General features: G+C 41.8%; 1 protein-coding gene across 1 annotated transcript; it reads right to left on the bottom strand.

The window, feature by feature from the left end:
- Positions 1-1002: 1002 nt before the first annotated feature.
- On the bottom strand, positions 1003-9980 carry LOC125531179 (ubiquitin carboxyl-terminal hydrolase 6). The gene is made up of 18 exons (XM_087547023.1): positions 9811-9980; positions 7803-7948; positions 7647-7682; positions 7430-7537; positions 6485-6585; positions 6262-6388; positions 4065-4124; positions 3916-3980; positions 3449-3502; positions 2900-3008; positions 2650-2738; positions 2506-2575; positions 2281-2361; positions 2125-2199; positions 1889-1937; positions 1539-1658; positions 1385-1459; positions 1003-1302 (listed from the first exon to the last, which is right to left on the bottom strand). Exons 1-18 carry the CDS (start codon positions 9818-9820, stop codon positions 1253-1255), a joined length of 1425 nt encoding a protein of 474 aa, XP_087403149.1. The 5' UTR covers positions 9821-9980; the 3' UTR covers positions 1003-1252.
- Positions 9981-20825: the final 10845 nt, after the last annotated feature.

The following is a 20825-nucleotide window of genomic DNA, read 5'->3' as shown; positions in this document are numbered from 1 at the left end:
ATTTAGGAATGGAGGGAGTATGTCATACCATTTCTCATTATATTTTTCCCACTGGGTTTTAAAGGAGTTTTCAATGACATATCAGATCACACTCTTTTTCCTTATGAGCTTTCTCTCGAAGTCTCTTATAAAAGGTTTTAATGAGGTGATATATGCAATACTTTCAACATTCCCCAATAGGGATTTTAAATTAAAGTATATCGAGCATATATATTGTTCTCCAAACTCATCAACGAGTTTTTCTCCTTCTTTAAAAGTTTTTCTCATATGAGTTATCAAGGAGAAAATAATCATTATATATTGTATCATTTTCTCCTTATTTTTTCCACTAGGTTTAAAAGAGTTTTAGCAACATATCTGCACTATTCTCCTCATATTTTTCCCACGGGGTTTTTGGAGGAGTTATACAAGATATCAATTATAAACATTGGACTTTCCGAAGATTGATGATTACTAATACAAGACGGCATTGTACAAGAGGGAGTGTTAGAAATAGGTTATTTTGTCCAAAGCGTCGTACAGACGCCTCCCTTCCCCTGTACGGACGCCTGTGTCCGGTATGGGTGCCTCTTCCTTCGTCGGTGCTCTCTTGAGGCACCCCTCTACTTGTATATATACCCAATTGATCAATGGAAAGAACAGACTGATTCATTCAATCAATCACTTCTCGTTTTCACGCTAACAACAAACACATAACAAGTCTATTCTTATATATTTCAACATTCAAAAAGTTGTCTTGAGAATAACCTACTACTATCTTCCGTTATAATTTTTGCTTATTTTAAGAATTTTTTAAAAATTGTTCTAATGAATTTTATTCTTCTCCTGATTCAAAATAGGACAACGTATTTTTGGCACCTTCCTAAGCCAGCGACCAAGCTTTACAGTTTCATAGCGACGATCAGGTGTTACGCTACTCAAGTAAATTACCCCAGTAAATTACCCCATCACGGAGAAACAAAAGCCACGTGCCCCGTTGCAACATAATATATCAACACAATATTCCAGGAAATAAATGATGTTTAAACAAAAAATCAAACAAATCTTTCTCCATATTTGTTGAGTGCTGATAAATATTCTACTGTAGTAGATAAGGAACATCAGAATGGACACTGATCACTTCATTTGAACCAAACTGGAAAATTCATCAATACTTTAATACATCCGCTCATGTGGCACACAAAACAGGCAAGGTATGCACACAACTTCAGAAATATAAAGCAAATTCGGCTGACAATTTATCAACTCAGGTTCAGATAACACGAGCTTTGTAAAGGCAGATATATGCCATGTGCCAATCGCCTGTTAAGAAATATTAGCCTGTTTAGAAACAATTAATGGTACATATTTAAGCCGACATTCTTTCAACTAAATAGCTGCTTACCTCCACCAGATAGTTTCAAAATCTCTTCCTCCTTCCGTATGCTTGGGTTGTCGTCATCAAACTCAATCCATTTTCCTGAATGGCAACAAGAAATTATCAATATATTTGCAAGGCCAGAGAGCATTTGATTATGTGTAGCACTAGCTGATCTGACCATCATCTTGCTTAACCCAGCCAACGTAGTGGCCAGAATCTGCACTTCTTCCCTTGTGTGTCAAGACAGCAATTAGATCATAGATGCCAGTTAATTGTTTCTTTGGCACAGAAGAATCAGCTGCATATAAACAAGAACACATCTCTTAGTTTTAGGCAACTTAGTCACCATTGGTAGTGAGTTTGATCTCACTGGTAGGGAGAGTATTCTGAGAAGTTGCTGTTTGTGAATGCACATATCAAAAATATGGACACTAGAAGCCTACTTAAGTTAGATAATTAGAGAACAAAGCACCACTATTGCTACATGTGAGCAACTTTGCTAAATAATATCGTGAACCAATCACTTGCCTTTGTCAATGTCCATGCTGGATGATTCCCCAGCACTAGTTGATGACCCCTGAAATGAAATGTACTAAACCATCAATAGTTATAGCAGGGACTGAAAGTAAAAATAAAAATGCCTAACTAGCATTTGCCAGTTGCACAAAAGATTAATCGAATTATCATTTCTTAAGAGTTCTAAATGATAAACAGGCCATGTGGTCCAAATCCAATGATAGTCTGGTTAGCAGAAACATCGTTACCTCGATATTCTGTGAGCTGCTTGTTTTCACCTCTACTTTCAAACCAAACTTGGCACTTTCTGCATCTCTCAGCACCTTCACATGCAAATTGAATGTCCCAATCAAAACAATAGCAGAGCTCGCAAATTAAAATTTGAACAATGAACAGAGAGCTACCTGTCGAGGAGTTTGAAGTTTTAGTTTCAGCTCATCCGAGCAGAAGTCATAGACATCAAGCTCCAGAGGGTAATCCACTTTCTGGCAAGAACAGAAACATGCATTAAAAGGTATGTTGATCAAAAGGTTGGGCGCAGGATCTCCCATTGCAGTATCAAAATGCACTCTTAATGTTCCACAAAGGCAAGTTTGTCAAGGAAAAGAGAACAAAAGACACAAACATACACGTAAAATCTTCGCCTTTTGGTTTGACTCCCTTTTCCAAAAGAAACGAACAAACTGCACAGTCAAGTACCTGAAGAGAGAATATACATACATGTTATCTCTGACTAAGGTGAGAAAAATGATGAATGGGAATTATGCTCTTGCCTAGGCAACTCATTTATTCTCGACTCTCTTGTGTAAATAGCAGTCCAGCCCAGTGATGGGGAAACCTTCTCAAGTTCTGTCTTCAAACCCTGTAGAAAGAATACATGGATAGTTAACAAAACACTAAAGGCATAGAAATATGAGATATGTAAAACGACAGAAAAAGAATTATCCTATCAGCACAACTAACAACTACCTGTGATAACAAAAAAAAAAAGAACACTTAACTAACAAGTGGGATGATACTTACATGCTTCAGTCCTTCATGAAGGTGGTTTACATCATGAGATATATGGCACTTCAGAGAATAAACTGACTCTGACTCTGAACTCTCCTCACCACTTTCTGCACAGTGTACCCTGCAAATAAAGGTCATCATACACAAATAGCAGTACATGAATACCTGCCTTTTATTTAGATGAGTAATCTAGCTGCCTTATTTGAAATAACACATGATCCTTCGTACATGAAGTACTGGAAATATCAAAATAAGCTACGTCTGCTTGTGAGATGTTGTGTCATCAATTTTTACAGGGGACTGCCGCTCTAATGCTCTATATCCTTTGGTGTCCTAGAAATGCAGGAGAGATGTAGTTTTTTTTAATAGATGCATAAAACTAGTGTTATCAGCAATAGCCAACCGACTATCTCTATGCACTGTACAACGCAAGTGAAAATACAGCAGTGTCAGTATCAAGTTGATGACAAATCCCTACAAGAAAACGAACACATAGGTTCGAGAAAACAAAACGAACATATAGAGGCATAAAAACAGATATAAGAGGGAGGACAAGAGAACCTGCTCACAAGATCAATCCCGAAAAGTTCCTTCATCTGAGCAGCAGTAGGTTCACTGCCAAAGAAGCCAAAAAGTGTTATTAAATTGAATTGCCAGCCATGAACACCACAAGTAAATGCCAGTAAAGCTAAGGTGCTGCTCAAAGGGGATGACCCCAAGGGAAGGGAAGATGGAATGAATATAGGTCCACAAGCTGCGTTGTGCATGGCTATCCAAAATACTCCCTCCGTTCCTAAATATTTGTCTTTCTAGAGATTTCAACTAGTGACTACATACGGAGCAAAATGAGTAAATCTACACTCTAAAATATGTCTATATACATCCGTATGTGGTAGTCCATTTGAAATCTCTAAAAAGACAAATATTTAGGAACGGAGGGAGTACAAAACTATTAAAAAAATGATGATGATACAACAAGTGTTAGGAGTGACCAGAAGCGAGATTTTGGACAAAACCACGCAAGTTACCTTGCTTCTGATGTAAGTGTTTGAGAAAGCGTATAGATCAGCTGTGTCCAGCACTCCTCTGCGTCCTGCAAGTAAGCCATGTGATCTCAGCATATAAATTCAACAGTAGACAAGCTAGTATATCTTAATCATAGGCAAACAGAAGGAACCTGCTGCATGTAAACATTATTTTGCTGTTGAGCAAATTGGGGGTATTTTTTCCGCAGCATCTGCATGAAGTTAGATAAAATAAATTTAGACCCTGGAATTCTGGATTGCAAGTTAACGAACTAAATAATTATCATTGATATGCATTCAATTTGTCAAATACTCCCTCCATTCATAAAGTAGTACGCATATTTTTTTTCAAAAGTCAAACTTCATGAACTTCAACCAAGTTTATAGAGAAAAATCTATATGCACTGTATCTTGGAACCGAGGGAGTACATGCAACCTAATTTATGTGCGGTTAATTGTAAAAAATTGTTTTACAACAGTAAATCAAAATCAAGCACACAAAGGAGAACAGGTAAGAAACAACACATATTAATCATTTCTACTGTGAATCAGTTAGGGAAAAAAATGGAAGTTTCATTTTTAGTTGAATGTATGAAATTAGTCTTTCTAGTACTGCACAATTAGAACTCTTAGTGTGAATATATAAGTATTGACTGGCGACAAATTTCATTTAGGTACAAATGTTCCTTTTAGTTTCAACATTAGGGCAACAATGATTACGAGTCGAAGGACTAGTCTTGACTAGTAGTCGAGGGACTGATCTAGGAGTCTCAATGTCATTATCGACTAGGATTTTCGTGTCGGGCGGTCGATAAACTAGTCGTAGAATAGTCTAGACTTGTCGTGCTCTTTAAGTCGTTTGACTCGAATTTGGGAGGGGATAAGTGAGCCTGCAGCCCAGCCCGCAGCCCGATGGAGAGAAAAATGGAGAGCTAGGTTTCAGGCTCGCTCCAGACCTGGGACGATGCCGCCACCACCGGCGGGAGCATTGCAACCCTCTCCCTCCGCTGGTTCTGCCCCTCCCCTGGATCCGCCCTTCCGCTCTCCCTCCACTGGTTCTGCTCTCCCCTGGATCCGCCCCTCCGCTCTCCCTTTGTTGGTTCTTCTCCTCTCCTGGATCCACCCCTCCGGTCTCCCTCTGCTGGTTCTACTCCTGGATCTGCACCTCCGCCGGGCTGCAGCAAGCAAGCAAGCACTCTTCTGCCAATTAATTTCTCCCTTCTCTCCTTCCCTTCTTCTTAGATTCCATTTTCTCCCCGGCCCTCTTTCTGATTTCCGTTTTGCTTGTTTCAATTTCAAGATCCTTAGGTCTGAGCTACAATGTCTACCCCGCCAGAGATATCTCAAGTAGTGTGTTCATCAGCAGCTACAGCTCACGCCGATGAGCATTACGATCCACCGAAGCATCCTGCGAAGAAGCTAACTAGGAGCAAGGGCCCAGCATGGAAATGCGCTTTCTGGCCTGATCTGCAGGGCAAATTGACGCTCCAATGTATTCAATTTACATTGTATACTAGTTCAATTTTTAATGGATACTAGGTTTTAGTAATTGATTACTGTAAGTTGTGTACTACAGTATCATGTCGACTTGTTCAGCAGTACTCTAAACTAGTCACAATTAGTCTATGAGTCTCAACCTTGGAATGACTCGTCGGATCGTAAATCTTGCTTTAGGGATAAAAAAAAGTCAAACTGCAAAGCAATGCCTAGGATCCTTTTTACCTAAAATCCTAAAGGCTCTTTTAAGGACTTCAGCTTGCAAATATCTAATATACATGTTCCAGACTGAAATTGCGGGTTGTTCCTCTAACAATAAAGGACCCCCTCGAAACTTCCATCCACCCAAATGCAACTAGACCTACAATTACATTGCCTTATGCACTCGGATCAAGAACACTTAAAACTATACTTAGCGCATTTTTTAAACAATATAAGCAGCAAATTTTGTATTGGAAATGTACGATTTTTGCTATACTGCATTTTTCATCTCATACAATAAAAATTCAAAATACATACTGAACCCAAAAAAATCCAATTTCTCCTGTTTAAATTGTAAGTACTTGTTTGAAGTTTTCTGGTCTTCAGTACGAGACTTTGACCACATAACACTGTAAAGTCCTCTACAGATAAAATCATGGTACGTTTATACATGATAATGCTTAAAGTTTTAAATGTTTTGACCTAACACATGCATACAGAAAACCATCAAAATGAGTAGTATTCTTAATCTAATTTATAAGATACCATGATACCATAAAACAGACTACTAACATAAGGAACCCCTGTGCTCACAGAAACTTAGGAAGGATTTCACTGGCTTGAGATGTGAGGGCAGAACTGATGTCTGACCTGTAAGAAATGCAGAGGTGCAACTGGTCGAACGCTTTGATCAAGCTCTCCGAAAGTATTACGAGTTGCAACTGTTAAACTATGGGATGCTTGATCCACCCCATTGCCCCTCACATTATCTGAATAACTGCATGAGCAAAAGACAATGAGATCACCAAGAACAAACAACATATAGTCAAAGTCAGTGATACCAGGTTTGGAGGGATGGGTGGGGGAATGAAACCTCAGTAATGCTGACTTAAGCTCTGGAACAGAATGCAGACACTGCAGAGTGGAATTCATGTAACATGTATTCCCCAAGTTATAGAGACCAGCACTGTGCCCCTGGAAGTCACAAGAACAACCTTACTTGTAGCATAGATAGATAACACCCAAAACCAAACCACCACGCTGGAGCTAAAGTCAAGAGATAATATCTGATTGGTTTGATGCCAACATTTGGCAAAATCAAAATATTATAAAAATTTGGCAACTTCTTGTGAACCTGGCAAGAAAAATTGGTAACCAACCAATTGCTAGCCAATATTTGGCATTTGCCAAATTTTGGATGCCAACTTTTGACATCAAACCTATCATGTTCTATATACAAATGATTTCATACAGAACTATAGAAGTTATACTTGGCTGCATATCATACCACTCCCTGTTGAGACTGATTATATTGGTTCATGATCAGCATCTTAGTTACGTTAAACTGGCTATCCAAAAAAATATTATTGGTTCATGATCAGCAACTTAGTTACATTAAACAAGCTATCCAAGAAGGTTCAACAACAACAACAAAAACAAAGCCTTTAGTCGCAAACAAGTTGGGGTAGGCTAGAGGTGAAATCCGAGAAAGTTCAAGAAAGATAAATTCATATTTAGCGCAAGTGTCCAATCCGATCCACAAGTTGGAGCATGTGTTCCAACTAATGCGTCTCCATGGCTAGCAGGAAACGTAACAGTATTTACTAAACACCGTAATTTGATCTATTTCTTTTCTTTCTTACTTTTTTGCAAGGGGTAGTTTGATCTATTTCTAATACATGAAAGAGTACCTGCAGAGTGCAGACATATGTTGTAAAGACAAAGTTGATTATGACTCGAATTAGTAACTTAAAAGGTACAGATTAAGGCCTAAAAAACAACATCGCATATACGCATAGAACAAGAAGGCCATACACACCAATGCAGCCGCTTGCTCTTCTTCTGGTAAATCTTCAACAAACACGGGGCCTTTCTCTGGAGCTTTCACAATTTCATCAGCCGTACCTATCATCATCAACTTTTGACCCTGCGTAGTGCATTTTGATACTCCAATGTAAAGAGTGTCGTTGAATGTAATAAAGTAGTAGGGTCCAGTAAAATAAAACTGCGCATGGAAGATAAGTTGAGCTTCTCACATCTTTAAGTCCCAAAGTAGACCAATCTGTGTCATCCTGCATCGTACGGAGAGCATTTGGTGGTTACAGACATGTTAAATATGTTTAAATATGTCAAAAACAATGACAATCAATTCGGTCTAATATCCTAGATATTGTATCACCAAAATATGTTACCTTCAATATTCCACCCTTAAACATAATTTTTTGCCGTTCAGGGGGTACACCAGTCAGTGTGTACAACTGGGTCTTGAAAACCATAGGCGGCTGGCTAGTATCAATCTCTATGCCTGGAAAGACCTGCTTCTGCCATTTTATGCATACTGGGAAGCATTTCTAAAGTATTAGTCATGGTAAGAAAACAAGTTGTTTCAACGTGAATGTACTTATGTTATGCCACCAGCCAATGCTTTTAATAATAGTTAAAATGAACTTTGAAGTACAATTGCCAACAGTAAATACTAAAATAATATAAAATGACATAGAAGAGCAATCGATATATATGTTCTGATGTTGGTGGTGACAGCAGTACAAGATGAACACTGGAAGCCAAAAGCTGAGGTGGTCATGCAAGCTGCTCAATTAACCAAACCGTCTGACCCTACTGCCATCAGGCTAATACTTTATTAACATTAGAAACAGAATACAAAGCTGCATAGTAGAAACATCATGCCTAATTAACTGCTACTGGCACCAGATTTCTTATGTCATAAAATTTATTAACAGTCTGCCAGATCACAACAGTATCACATGTATGCAGTGTGCCATTATGCAAGAAAAGCACAGATGGAGCTCAGTTGTCTGCTTTCGGAGACTAGATCAAAATACATTTAAGTGGTTTGGGTCCAGGACTTGACATAACCCTATACTACATCCACCCTCTACACATCATATAGCTTGTTAGGTAATCTTGTGGTAAGAGTCCTGCGTGAATTAGCAGTTGAGTCTAAGCAGGTTAATTAGTGTGTTTGCTAATTGGCTTGGACAACGTACGTGTGTTAGCTAGCTAAGTTTGAGTTGGACACGTGTTGTGTCATGCTAGGAAATTACTAGTCCGGTTTAGACTACCGATTAGGAAAGAGTATAGTCCTATTACTAGTAGGTTTGGTTAGCCGTGTCTAGTCTGTATAGGTTTAGGTTGCTTTGTGGGTTCATGGCCTTGCGTGTGTATATATATACACGTAAGGCCGCATAAAATTGTAACGTGGAGAAAAAAAAAGAGAAATAAAGGGCGTGATGCTGGCCCTTGGCTACAAGTTTTTTGTGCGCGTGTGTTCTTCTACTTTGATGTAATCGATCCGTGGGCGAATTCCAACATAGCTCATACTACATGTCATTAGATGTTGGTGCACACAGGGGATAATCCACAGATAAATCCCTTCCTACAGACTGTTCTGGTGCCCTCCACTCCCGTCCTTCTTGCTTCCAGTGGCAATACTCTCCATCTATCCAATTCTACAGCATTTTACTCCAGTGCATTCTTGCTTATTATTGTCTACTAGTCATGTAATCTTACAGAGAAAATAAAATTATGAGCCTTGAATCAGGAGTAGATGTTTTATTGATGAAAATGAATTAACCCCACTGCAAGCTGCTATTAATTATTGTTTCCTTCTTTGCCTCCGCAATCACGGCTCTTTTTCTTGCCTCCACAAACTGCTGAGGATTTTTTTTTCCCATTGGAGTGTGAGGACTCAGGGCTCGCGATTGCCAGGCTCTTTCTTGGACCTTGGCTATTGTAAATCTTAACTTTTCTATGAAAAATTACAGCCACTTACGAAATACTGGATCCGCCACCACACGCATACATATAATATTGGATAATCACAACACCACCGAACTGAGGCTTGGTATTCCAATCAGCACATATGCTGGAAGAATAACACGAGTAGACTAGACATGCAGTAGCAGGCCCAAATCTAGGCGGTTAAACCTAAACCCTAAATTCATAAGTGTAATCACCTCGAATCCACTACTAAGGCTGGTCGGTGATCCCGACCTACCTACGCCGGAAGGCAGATCTATCCGTGCAAGCCCAAGCCCTGGAAAGGACGCAAGAGGGCAGACAAAAAGGAAAGGGAAATGCGCGCAGGCGCGGTGCGACGATCGGATCGATGCTTCGTTGAGGAACTGAGGGACCGGAGGAAGGAAGGGGGGGGGGGGGGGGGGGGGGGGCGGAACTCACCCGTCGGCATGGCTGGCGAATCGGCGGCGCGGCGGAGCTGTGGAAACTGAGATTACTTGGAGAAGGAGAAAGCAACAAGGCAACTGGGTGCGGCGGGGAGAGGAGGAACACTGGGGATAGACTGAATAGTCACGAGTCCAAGACGAACTCCGTGCTTCAACGTGGGCTAAGAGCATTATTTATTAGTAGAGTCTTCAAACCCTCAAACCTTTAAAAATAACTGTTTTTTTATAATTTTCGTCGGAAAAAAAACCGTAGACTAGAACCCCTTAACCCTCAAACCCTCAAAAAAATTTAAAGGTCCAAACCCTCAAACCCTCAAACCCTCTCCCAATCCTCAAAAGTAAGGGTTGGGGAGCAAAACCTACCTCAACCCTCATTTGGCGGTTAGGGAAAAATCCTCCCAACTCCCGTGTCCACGCCCGCGACCGCCGCTACTAGTCGCCCCCGTCGCCGGCGGCCGCCCCGTCGACCTCCCGCGCGCAACGACAACGTCGTTCATGTGGAATATTCCGTTATAAGGGTTGGGTTTGAGGATTCTAATCTTTACCCATATTTTTCAACCCGTAAAAGTGCATAAAAAAATTATTTTTGGACCCTTAAAACGCTAGTGAGGGTTTGAGAGTTTGAGGGTTCTACTAGTAGTGCTCTAATTTCGCAACTAGGCCAACAGCGGCACTTTACTGTACATTGTCTATCTATATCGGCCCGGTTTTTAAAAAAACGCTGTTACTGATTTTCAGTCAACTGAAATTTGATTTCACTCTCTTTTTTGCGAAATAAATGTTTGCATTACTCAGACTTAAGTGTTACAATCTCGTCCCACAAATTCAAGACCTCTTCTATACCAGAGCCTAGTCGGCATGGCTGGCGAATCGGCGGCGCGGCGGAGCTGTGGAAACTGAGATTACTTGGAGAAGGAGAAAGCAACAAGGCAACTGGGTGCGGCGGGGAAGGGGAGGAACACTGGGGATAGACTGAATAGCCACGAGTCCAAGACGAACTCCGTGCTCCAACATGGGCTAAGAGCATTACTAGTAGAGCCCTCAAACCCTCAAACCTCTAAAAAAAACTGCTTTTTTACAGTTTTCGTCGAAAAAAAAGCCGTAGACTAGAACCCCTTAACCCTCAAACCCTCAAAAAAATTTAAAGGTCCAACCCTCAAATCCTCTCCCTCAAAAGTAAGGGTTGGGGAGCAAAACCTACCCCAACCCTCATTTGGCGGTTATGCTCGCGCGGGAGGGAAAAATCCTCCTAACTCCCGCGTCCACGCCCGCGGCCACCGCTACTAGTCGCCCCCGTCGCCGGCGGCCGCCCCGTCGACCTCCCGCGCGCAACGACAACGTCGTTTATGGGGAATATTTCGTTATAAGGGTTGGGTTTGAGGGTTCTAATCTTTACCCCTGTTTTTCAACCCGTAAAAGTGCACAAAAAAATCATTTTTGGACCCTTAAAACGCTAGTGAGAGTTTGAGAGTTTGAGGGTTCTACTAGTAATGCTCTAATTTCGCAACTAGGCCAACAGCGGCACTTTACTGTACATTGTCTATCTATATCGGCCCAGTTTTTAAAAAAACGCTTTTACTGATTTTCAGTCAACTGAAAGTTGATTTCACTCTTTCTTTTTTGCGAAATAAATGCTTGCATTACTCAGACTTAAGTGTTACAATCTCGTCCCACAAGTTCAAGACCTCTTCTATACCAGAGCCTAGACAAACCATAGTTCGGCGTTGCATCCTACCAAAATTAACCAAGACTTGACTAACATTATTATAGCTTGGACAAATATGAGCAATGCAGGAACTCCTCTCATCCATACTACTAATAATCTCTCTAATAATAAAAGCATACTTAGGCTTATTCCCACCAACGAAATTCTTTCTTCAATGCAAGAAGCGGTTTCCAAAACATCATGGAATGATTATATGTATTTGTAAGAGCTAAATATGATGGGTCCTTCATGGTCTCTTAGTATCATACCTATTCCAGCATACATCACCTAAGACCGAGGCATTGGTATTTAGCTTGACTTTGCCCTCTATCAGTCTAGTCTAAGAACAAACAACACCAGATTCCTTCATATTGCATGTGGTTTGCTTCGACATCGACATCTGATTGAAAACAGCTATCATCTTTCTTTTTATTGGATCCACATTTGAATTAGATTGAAGGGATATTAAGAAGGACAAATAACTAGCGAAGAATCTGACAAAAACATCCGCTTGAGGTGGTTGTTTAGAGTGTAGTACCTCATTTCGCACATACCAAAACCTTCAAAATAGCATCATAATACGAACGCATTCATCATCCTACAACTCAGACAAATGATGTAGAAACCAGTCTCGCCTGACCGGTTTTATATGTGAACGTATCGACAAAGTCCATTCCTTCGTCATAGCTATCCACATGAGCATGACATGGTTGTGGGTACAGAAAACATGGAATGAGTCTTCCTCTTCACTTCCACATACAGGACACATTGCAGTGATCTCTAGATTTCTCATGACCTTATTTGTCCAATTAGTTAGCAAATCAGTGGCCAGCCGCCAAGCAAAAGATTGAACTTTTGGGGAGCTAAACTATGCCATATAAATTTCCACCCTTCGTCAGTTCCAGCGGGTCGAGAGCTTGCCGAAGACTTTCTAGCATTTGATATTTTATCACTAACTAACATGTACGCCCTTCTGACCGTAAACGCGCCGATGTTTTTTGGGTGCCCAAGCAACATAGTCATTATCAAGCCGAGTAGACAATCATACTTTCTGAATTTCAACTATCACTGATACAGCGAGCTGCTATACAAACGGTTTTTAACCCCTTTCCGCGGCGGAGTTTTAAACCATCGCCTTGTCTGTGAATGCAATAGGGGGACCTTCCCACATGATCTAGAAACCGTCTGGAATAGGTCCTCCGGTCACACATGCTGGGAAAAATAAGGTCGTGTGCGATCGGGCTAGCCGTCGCATACAATTATATAGGCCCAGTCGCTTACGTTCGTAAGTACATCCCACACAAACGTTTTCATTCGTATGTACATCCCACACAGTGAATCCTGGACAAATGTTTCTGTTTGTATGTACATCCCACACATCGAATTCCAGAGAAACGTTTCTGTTCGTCTACACATCCCACACAGTACATCCCAGATAAACGTTTACGTTTGTATCTACATCACAAACAGTTTTCTGTATAGCCTCGTGTGTGATAGGTGTAACGATCACACACGCTCTGCCTCCGTTAACCGTTTGCTTTATTCAAGTATATCACACATGATTCGATGAAGAAAAATGTATGACACTGGGCTATCCATCACACACCCTTTTACTGGTAGAACCGTTTGCAAAGTTCCACGATCCATTTAGCAGGTTTATTAGTTTACTATTAATAATTCCAGTATTAAGCAAATTCACATTTCATATCGAACATCTGTTTACCAATTTCACATTAAGCACATAAATATATTTTAACATCACAATACCATAGCTAAGCGAAAACAACACAATACAACATATAGCTAGTTCATCTTCATAAGCACAATATTAGAACAATATATTCATTTCCCTAATCGACTGATGCATGATCAGCCAAGTTCGTCTTCTCCACCTCTACTTTCAGTTCAGTAAGAACCTGTTTTGCACTGGCCAACTGTGAAAGTGCCTCCTCCTTCGCCAGCACCATCTTAGCAAAGTCTAATTTAATAAAATCTGAACTCATTCTCCATCTTTCTCTTTTTTCCCGTATCTTGAAATATTCTTCAGCATTGACAACATTTCCTCTAAGCCTATCTCTGATCTCTTCCTCATACATGCTCAGAACTTTGCTAGCACATCTTCAAATACTGTAGCCACTCTTGATCAACCCACTTCAGATAAGAACACTTACGTTCATCCTATAATATTTAAAACTAAATCAATAACAATTGTAGGAAAATGGGTTTCTAGCAACATAGAAAATCACCACATACATATTTTGAAAAACTGAACAAACACGTTAATTATGAATATCTTATCAAAAAGATCAATGTGCAAATAAATTAATTTCTACTAAGATAATAACCAAATTCAGAAACATCACAAGCTATAACTAACTGCAACGTTGCTACAAGTTCTTAGTCATGTACTATAAATAACAAATTGAACATTTTATGAGGAAGCTAAATATAATTTCAACAGCATAGCGGCAATGTTTGGATGCCATCAAATTGATACTAACAGGTGTGTACATGCACAAATTTAGTAACATAGAATTAATTGAAGGAAATATGCCCTAGAGGCAATAATAAAGTTGTTATTTATTTCCTTATATCATGATAACTGTTTATTATTCATGCTAGAATTGTATTAACCGGAAACATAATACATGTGTGAATACATAGACAAACAGAATGTCACTAGTATGCCTCTACTTGACTAGCTCGTTGATCGACGATGGTTAAGTTTCCTAGCCATAGACATGAGTTGACATTTGATTAATGGGATCACATCATTAGGAGAATGATGTGATTGACTTGACCCATTTTGTTAGCTTAGCACTTGATCGTTTAGTTTGTTGCTATTGCTTTCTTCATGACTTATACATGTTCCTATGACTATGAGATTATGCAACTCCTGTTTACCGGAGGAACACTTTGTGTGCTACCAAACGTCACAACGTAACTGGGTGATTATAAAGGTGCTCTATAGGTGTCTCTGAAGGTACTTGTTGCGTTGGCGTATTTTGAGATTAGGATTTGTCACTCCGATTGTCGGATAGGTATCTCTGGGCCCTCTCGGTAATGCACATCACATAAGCCTTGCAAGCATTGCAACTAATAAGTTAGCTGCGGGATGATGTATTACGGAACGAGTAAAGAGACTTGCCGGTAACGAGATTGAACTAGGTATTGAGTGTAACACCCTCGATGCGACTATATCTCCCACGTGTCGAGGCACGACTTAGAGGCATAATCGCATTGAAGGCATATGTCGCAAGTAAGGCAATATTCACAACATCCCATGTAATATGAATAATAAAGGGGAGAACATAGTTGGCTTACACTCGCCACGTCAATCAAGATACATAAATAACATTACATTATCCAAACACTCATGGCCCGACTACGGCGCCAAAATAGAAGAAACCCAACATGCGACACGGTCCCAATCACCCCCAACTGGGCACCACTACTGATCAACTAGAACGAAACAACACAAAGGACAAGATCTTCATCAAGCTCCTCCTGAGCTGGGTTGCGTCATCTACACGGACTCATCGGCACCTGCAAACTGGTTTTGAAAGTATCTGTGAGCCACGGGGACTCAGCAATCTCGCACCCTCGCGATCAAGACTATTTAAGCTTATGGGTAAGGTAAAAGGTATGAGGTGGAGCTGCAGCAAGCGACTAGCATATATGGTGGCTAACATACGCAATAGAGAGCGAGAAGAGAAGGCAAAGCACGGTCATTAAAAGTATGATCAAGAAGTGATCCTAAAACAACCTACGTCAAGCATAACTCCAACAACCGTGTTCACTTCCCGGACTCCGCCGGAAAGAGACCATCATGGTTACACACGCTGTTGATATATTTTAATTAAGGTCAACTTCGGGTTTTCTACAACCGGATGTTAACAAATTCCCATCCGCCCATAACCGCGGGCACGGCTTTCGAAAGTTCAAGTCCCTGCATGGGTGTCCCAACTTAGCCCATCACAAGCTCTCACGGTCAACGAAGGAATAGACCTCCTCCTGAGACATTCCGATCAGACTCGGTATCCCGGTACAAGAAGACATTTCGACAGGGTAAAACTAAACCAGCAACACCGCCCGAATGTGCCGACAAATCCTGATAGGAGCTGCACATATCTCTTTCTCAGGGCACACTCAGATTGTCTTAGGTACGGGTAGGCCAGGCCAGAGTTGCCCCTGGTGGCCACCGGCAGCTGACAGGTGGGCCAACACTCAGAGGAGCACTGGCCCGGGGGGGGGTGGTAAAATAATGATGACCCTCAGGAGCGCGACTCCCAAGGGAAAAAAGGCTAGGTGGCGAATGGTAAAACCAATGTTGAGCCATGCTGGAGGAGTTTTATTCAAGGCGAACTGTCAAGGGGTTCCCATAATAGCCCAACCGCGTAAGGAACGCAAAATCCGGGAACATAACACCGATATGACGGAAGCTAGGGTGGCAAGAGTGGAACAAAACACCAGGCATAAGGCCGAGCCTTCCACCCTTTACCAAGTATATAGATGCATTAATTAAATAAGATATAATGTGATATCCCAACAAGTAAAACATGTTCCAACAAGGAACAACATCTCCATGTTCCAACAAGGAACAAACTTCAATCTTCACCTGCAACTAACAACGCTACAAGAGGGGCTGAGCAAAGCGGTAACATAGCCAATCAACGGTTTGCTAGGACAAGGTGGGTTAGAGGCTTGGTTGAACAAAGTAGGAGGCATGATAAGCAAGTGGTAGGTATCGCAGCATAGGCATAGCAAAAGAGCGAGCAACTAGCAAAGCAAAGATAGTAGTGATTTCGAGGGTATGATCATCTTGCCTGAAATCCCGCAAGGAAGAAGAACGAGTCCATGAAGAAGACAAATGAACGTAGACGAACGGGTCCTCACAAACGCGACGTAACCGGAACCAACCCGAAGAAGCAACACCGGAAAGAAAGCAAACAACATAGTAAACAACCACCACATAAGCATGGCAAGATGCACAACCAAGTATGATGCATGTACGGTTTAATGAAGCATGGCATGGCAAAGTGCACAAACAAAACTACAAATTAAGTGGAGCTCAATATGCAAATCATTGCATATTGACGGAATACCACATCAATTATTTAGTTCTCTCTCGGTTAGGTACTCAACAATATTAAATGTTGGTTAACATGGCAAGAGGTGAATCATAATGAAACTATACCATTTAAACAATTTAAATGGGGCCGGATATAACAAACAACAAATCCGGTAAATCCCCACGTGCATTTAGTAATCAATGCAAACAACGGTTTTAAAAATTTTAATTGTTGTTATCATGATGCGGATGACATGTGCAAGTTTTATGCAATATTTATGAAAAGTTGGTAAGAGCATTTTATGAAGCATTTGGTCACCATGGCGGAACGAAAAGGGTGCCACGGCAAAGATAACGGAAATGATGCCACGACAACATTCCGGTTCCGATAGCTCATGGAGATACCGGTGCAAAAGGAAAAGTGACGAGAGCGTGACATGTGATAGAAGGTGGGGTGATCCCGGATACCGGGTTCCCACAAGATGGTGGCATGGCAAAAGAGGAGCATCGCAACGAACAATCGCAAACGGTGCAAACACGCGGTTCATCTCATACATCACACAACATTCGTTCACGGGCGTCGTCTCGGTGGTTATACCTTCCAAGGGAGCATTATCGAGCGGTTCGAGTCATAGAGGAAGTAGTTGTTCTCGTGGCGGTAGTGGAAGTAGGGGTACATGACGACGTAGAGGTACTCGCGACGGTAGTCGTTCACGTTCACGTTACACGGGTTCGGCGACGGTCGTCGTACATGGTTCGGAGTGGTACTTGCACCTTCGGACTTGATGAATCCGAGGGCTTCGGGGTCGACGGTAGTGGTACACGTTTCGTAGACGTTCGAGCCATATCGGTAGCGGTACTTGACGAATCCCGAAACGGACTTGGCGTCTTCGCGCGTAGCGGTACTTGGCGTTTCCGGTTCGGTGGTCGTTTGGGCGCCGTATGTCGTGGTACTTGGCGTGCAACCAAAGATGGACTCCGGGTGTCTGTGTTGACCTGGCCACGACAAAGGCAGCAAGGCCAACGGGGCAGCCAGCTCGTTGAGGTCCGATGCAGGGACGGGCAGAACAGGCGGCGATGGTGTGGCAGAGGACGGCGGCTCCGGCGATGGACTTGGCGGCGGGGACGACCGGACGAGATCCCGCCGGATCCGAGGCCAGGGCAGCGGTATGGGGAGGCGGACGAGCTCCAGGACGGCAGCAAGGGCGGGCGTCCAAGGCGGCGGGTTGCTCCGACGGCGCCGAACAGCGATGACGAGAAAGGGTTTCGGGAGGAGCTCCTCTCCCTGGGTCGATGAGGAGAGCGAGGAGGCTCAGGCACAAGGCCTCCTGTTCGGCTGCTTCGGCCACGAGGACGAGGAGGCGGGCACGCAGGATGGAGCTCGGGCGTGCGAGAGGCCCGGCGAGGACGCGGCTTGAGCTGCGGCCATCCATGGCGCGGCGGCAGAGGAGGTCCTGTGCTCCGGCGAGGTGGGACTCTAGCGTGGGGTGGAGGAGGATTGGGGTCGAGCCGCGGCTTCCCCTGGCGGCGCGGTCGGGAGGAGGACGAGGGGGATCGAGAGAGATGACGGCGCCGAGGGGAAGCGCGAGGGAGAGATCGAGAGGAGGGGGTCGGCTCCCTGGCGGCTAGGGTTAGAGGTTAGGTGCGGCTGGGCCTAGGTGGCCGCGGGGATGGCTGGGCCTGGTTGAGCTAATGGGCCGGTGCGGGAGCAAATGGGCCTTGGAGGCTACTCATGTAGGAGGCCCAAGTTGCCTGCTGTGCTGGGCTACTCTATCCCCCTCTTAATTTTCCTTTAACAGGAAAACATTAAAGAGAAGTAAAGAAAAAGAGGGTTAGGAAAAGAATTTGGGCACGCAGATAATTTTCCCGGACTCACAAAAATGAGCTTGACCCAAGAAAAATGGAGTGGGCAAGATTGCAAGAATTAAATCCAAATTCATTTGAATTTAATTTAAAAGGTTTGAACAAGGACTAGGATTTAGAAGAGTCCAAAAATGTTGAGAATTTAGGAGGAGCCTCGACAAATGGGAAAAGAAATGTTGGCAAAGTTTGGGGACCAAACTTGAAGTAGAAAGGGAGTGGGGATTTTTCAAGTGTGTTTTGGTTAATTCCAAAAGAATGGAATATTTTTATTATAGCTCTCTAATAATATTGAGAGGCTTTAATATGTTATAAAGAGATATCACAAGTGAATTCCCTTGATTTAAATGGATCAAAGACCCATGCAATTTATTTAGTTGAGTTGCAAAAGATTTATGAGATGATGGCATGATGACATGATGCAATGCAAAAATAAAAGGGCAGGCACAAATGAAACACACGGCGAAACCTGGAAACCCTGGAAGGCAACTGAACCTCCGGTCTTGGGGCGTTACAACACTCCACCACTACGAGAGGATCTCGTCCCGAGATCTAGAATGGCACCAGAGAGAAAACGGAAGAGACAGAGAAGAGGTAAAACTAAGTTGCTTCTTTGACAAACGAGTGAAACCACGAACATTGAAAAGGTTCAGCCACTTCGAGAAAAGAATACAACGGAGATAAATGAAGTTGAAAGCACTCCGTTAGCAAAGAGGAACAAGGAAGAACAACTTCGGTCAGCACTCTGGTTGAAAAGTGATACAAGACTTGATAAGATGAAAAGAACTTGAGCAGAGGACACGACACTCCGGTTAAATGGATAAGCAAAAGAAAGAAGCATGATTTTGACAGAACAAAATGATGGGTTGAAAAAAACAACATCGCAATGCCTCCGGAAGAGAGAAATAGAAGATAGATCATTGAGATAAAAGAATGTAGAAGAAAAGGCCAACTTCTGCCACAAAAGAGTTTGAAAAGGCATCTTTAGGAGAAGGGTCGAACGGAGTTGTTGGAAAAACAACAACAAAAGGAATAATCTTGGTATGGTCTTATGGAATACATCTCAAATTATGAGGTGACAACCTGCCACTCACGGGAAAAAGAATTGGATTGGTAAGAACAAGGAGACAAGAAACTATTTCACCGGGAGGATAAATGAAGAACTTGGATCATTGATAAGCACCATAAATAGCAAAATCCTTAGGGAAAGCTTTAGGTGAAATATAACCCATGGTAATTCCAATGAAGAGATTGACGGATTTAAATATCTCAATCTTGTGAATGTAGAATGATATATTACCACCTCAAAAGATAAGGAAGAAACAATTGCACTCTGGATTACAGGATGAAGAAAGCATGAGCTTCTCAGAAAAGAATCTCAATGAAAAACTTCTAGATGGAATTAAATCCTTGATGAACCATCATGTATCGCCTCCATGAAGAAACTCCGATAACAAAAGAATAAAAAAAGAGAAATTGAAAACACAAGGTGAATCCTTGCAATGATTTGATGGATCTCCGTGATAATTAGAGCTTGGAACTCCGGGAAAGAAAGAAGAGCACTTGAAACCCAGAATAAGTATGATGAACCACTCCGGAAAAACAGGAATTGAACGAACTCGATGAAACAAGAATAAGAATTACATTATGCGTATCCTTCACCAATTAAATTGATGATAATCAACGGATTTGACATATTACTTATTCTCGTTGAAAATATTAAGATAGATATGACATAAACTTGAGAAGGTCTTCAATGAACCACCGGTAGAATTTGAAGGGATATGATACACGAAGGAAGAAAACTCTTGAACGAACCACCGGTAGAATCAAAATGAACAAAGAAAAGACAAAGGAACACCAAGAAAAAAAATTATGAAATGAACGCGGATACTTGAGAGAAACTAGATACATGAGAATGAAGGGATCACGAACTGGTTAGAGATCACTTGAACGATGCACCGGTAAGATTGGAAAATGACAACTGAAAGCTGATAATGAATACACCTGAATTGATGGACTCCGTATAATCAAACTGAGAAGACTCTTGAATTACTCCGGATAGGTGAAAAGAATTCTCACGATCAAAACCATTACGAGAGGATGGCAACAAGCTAGAATCACGAATCTTAAAGAGAATAGAGCAAGATTAAAGAGAAACTCTTCTTCGGTCTTCGAATGTTTGAGAAAGACGATGAGAACACCACTAAGACTATTTGAGGCACCGGAATAAAGAAGAATATAAAAGTTGAATCAACAATGAAATGAATTTGAAAGATCTTGGAGAAGGACATTTTACTGATGATAATTCATTCTCACGTCAAACTTCGAAATGAAATTGAGGTTACCTCCGGGAAAATAAGAAGAGTCAGGT

Source organism: Triticum urartu, chromosome 3A (assembly GCF_056163025.1).
Source record: "Triticum urartu cultivar PI428250 chromosome 3A, HENAU_Tu73, whole genome shotgun sequence".
In the NCBI taxonomy this organism is placed as follows: Eukaryota; Viridiplantae; Streptophyta; class Magnoliopsida; order Poales; family Poaceae; genus Triticum; species Triticum urartu.
This window is presented reverse-complemented; position numbering and strand designations above follow the sequence as displayed.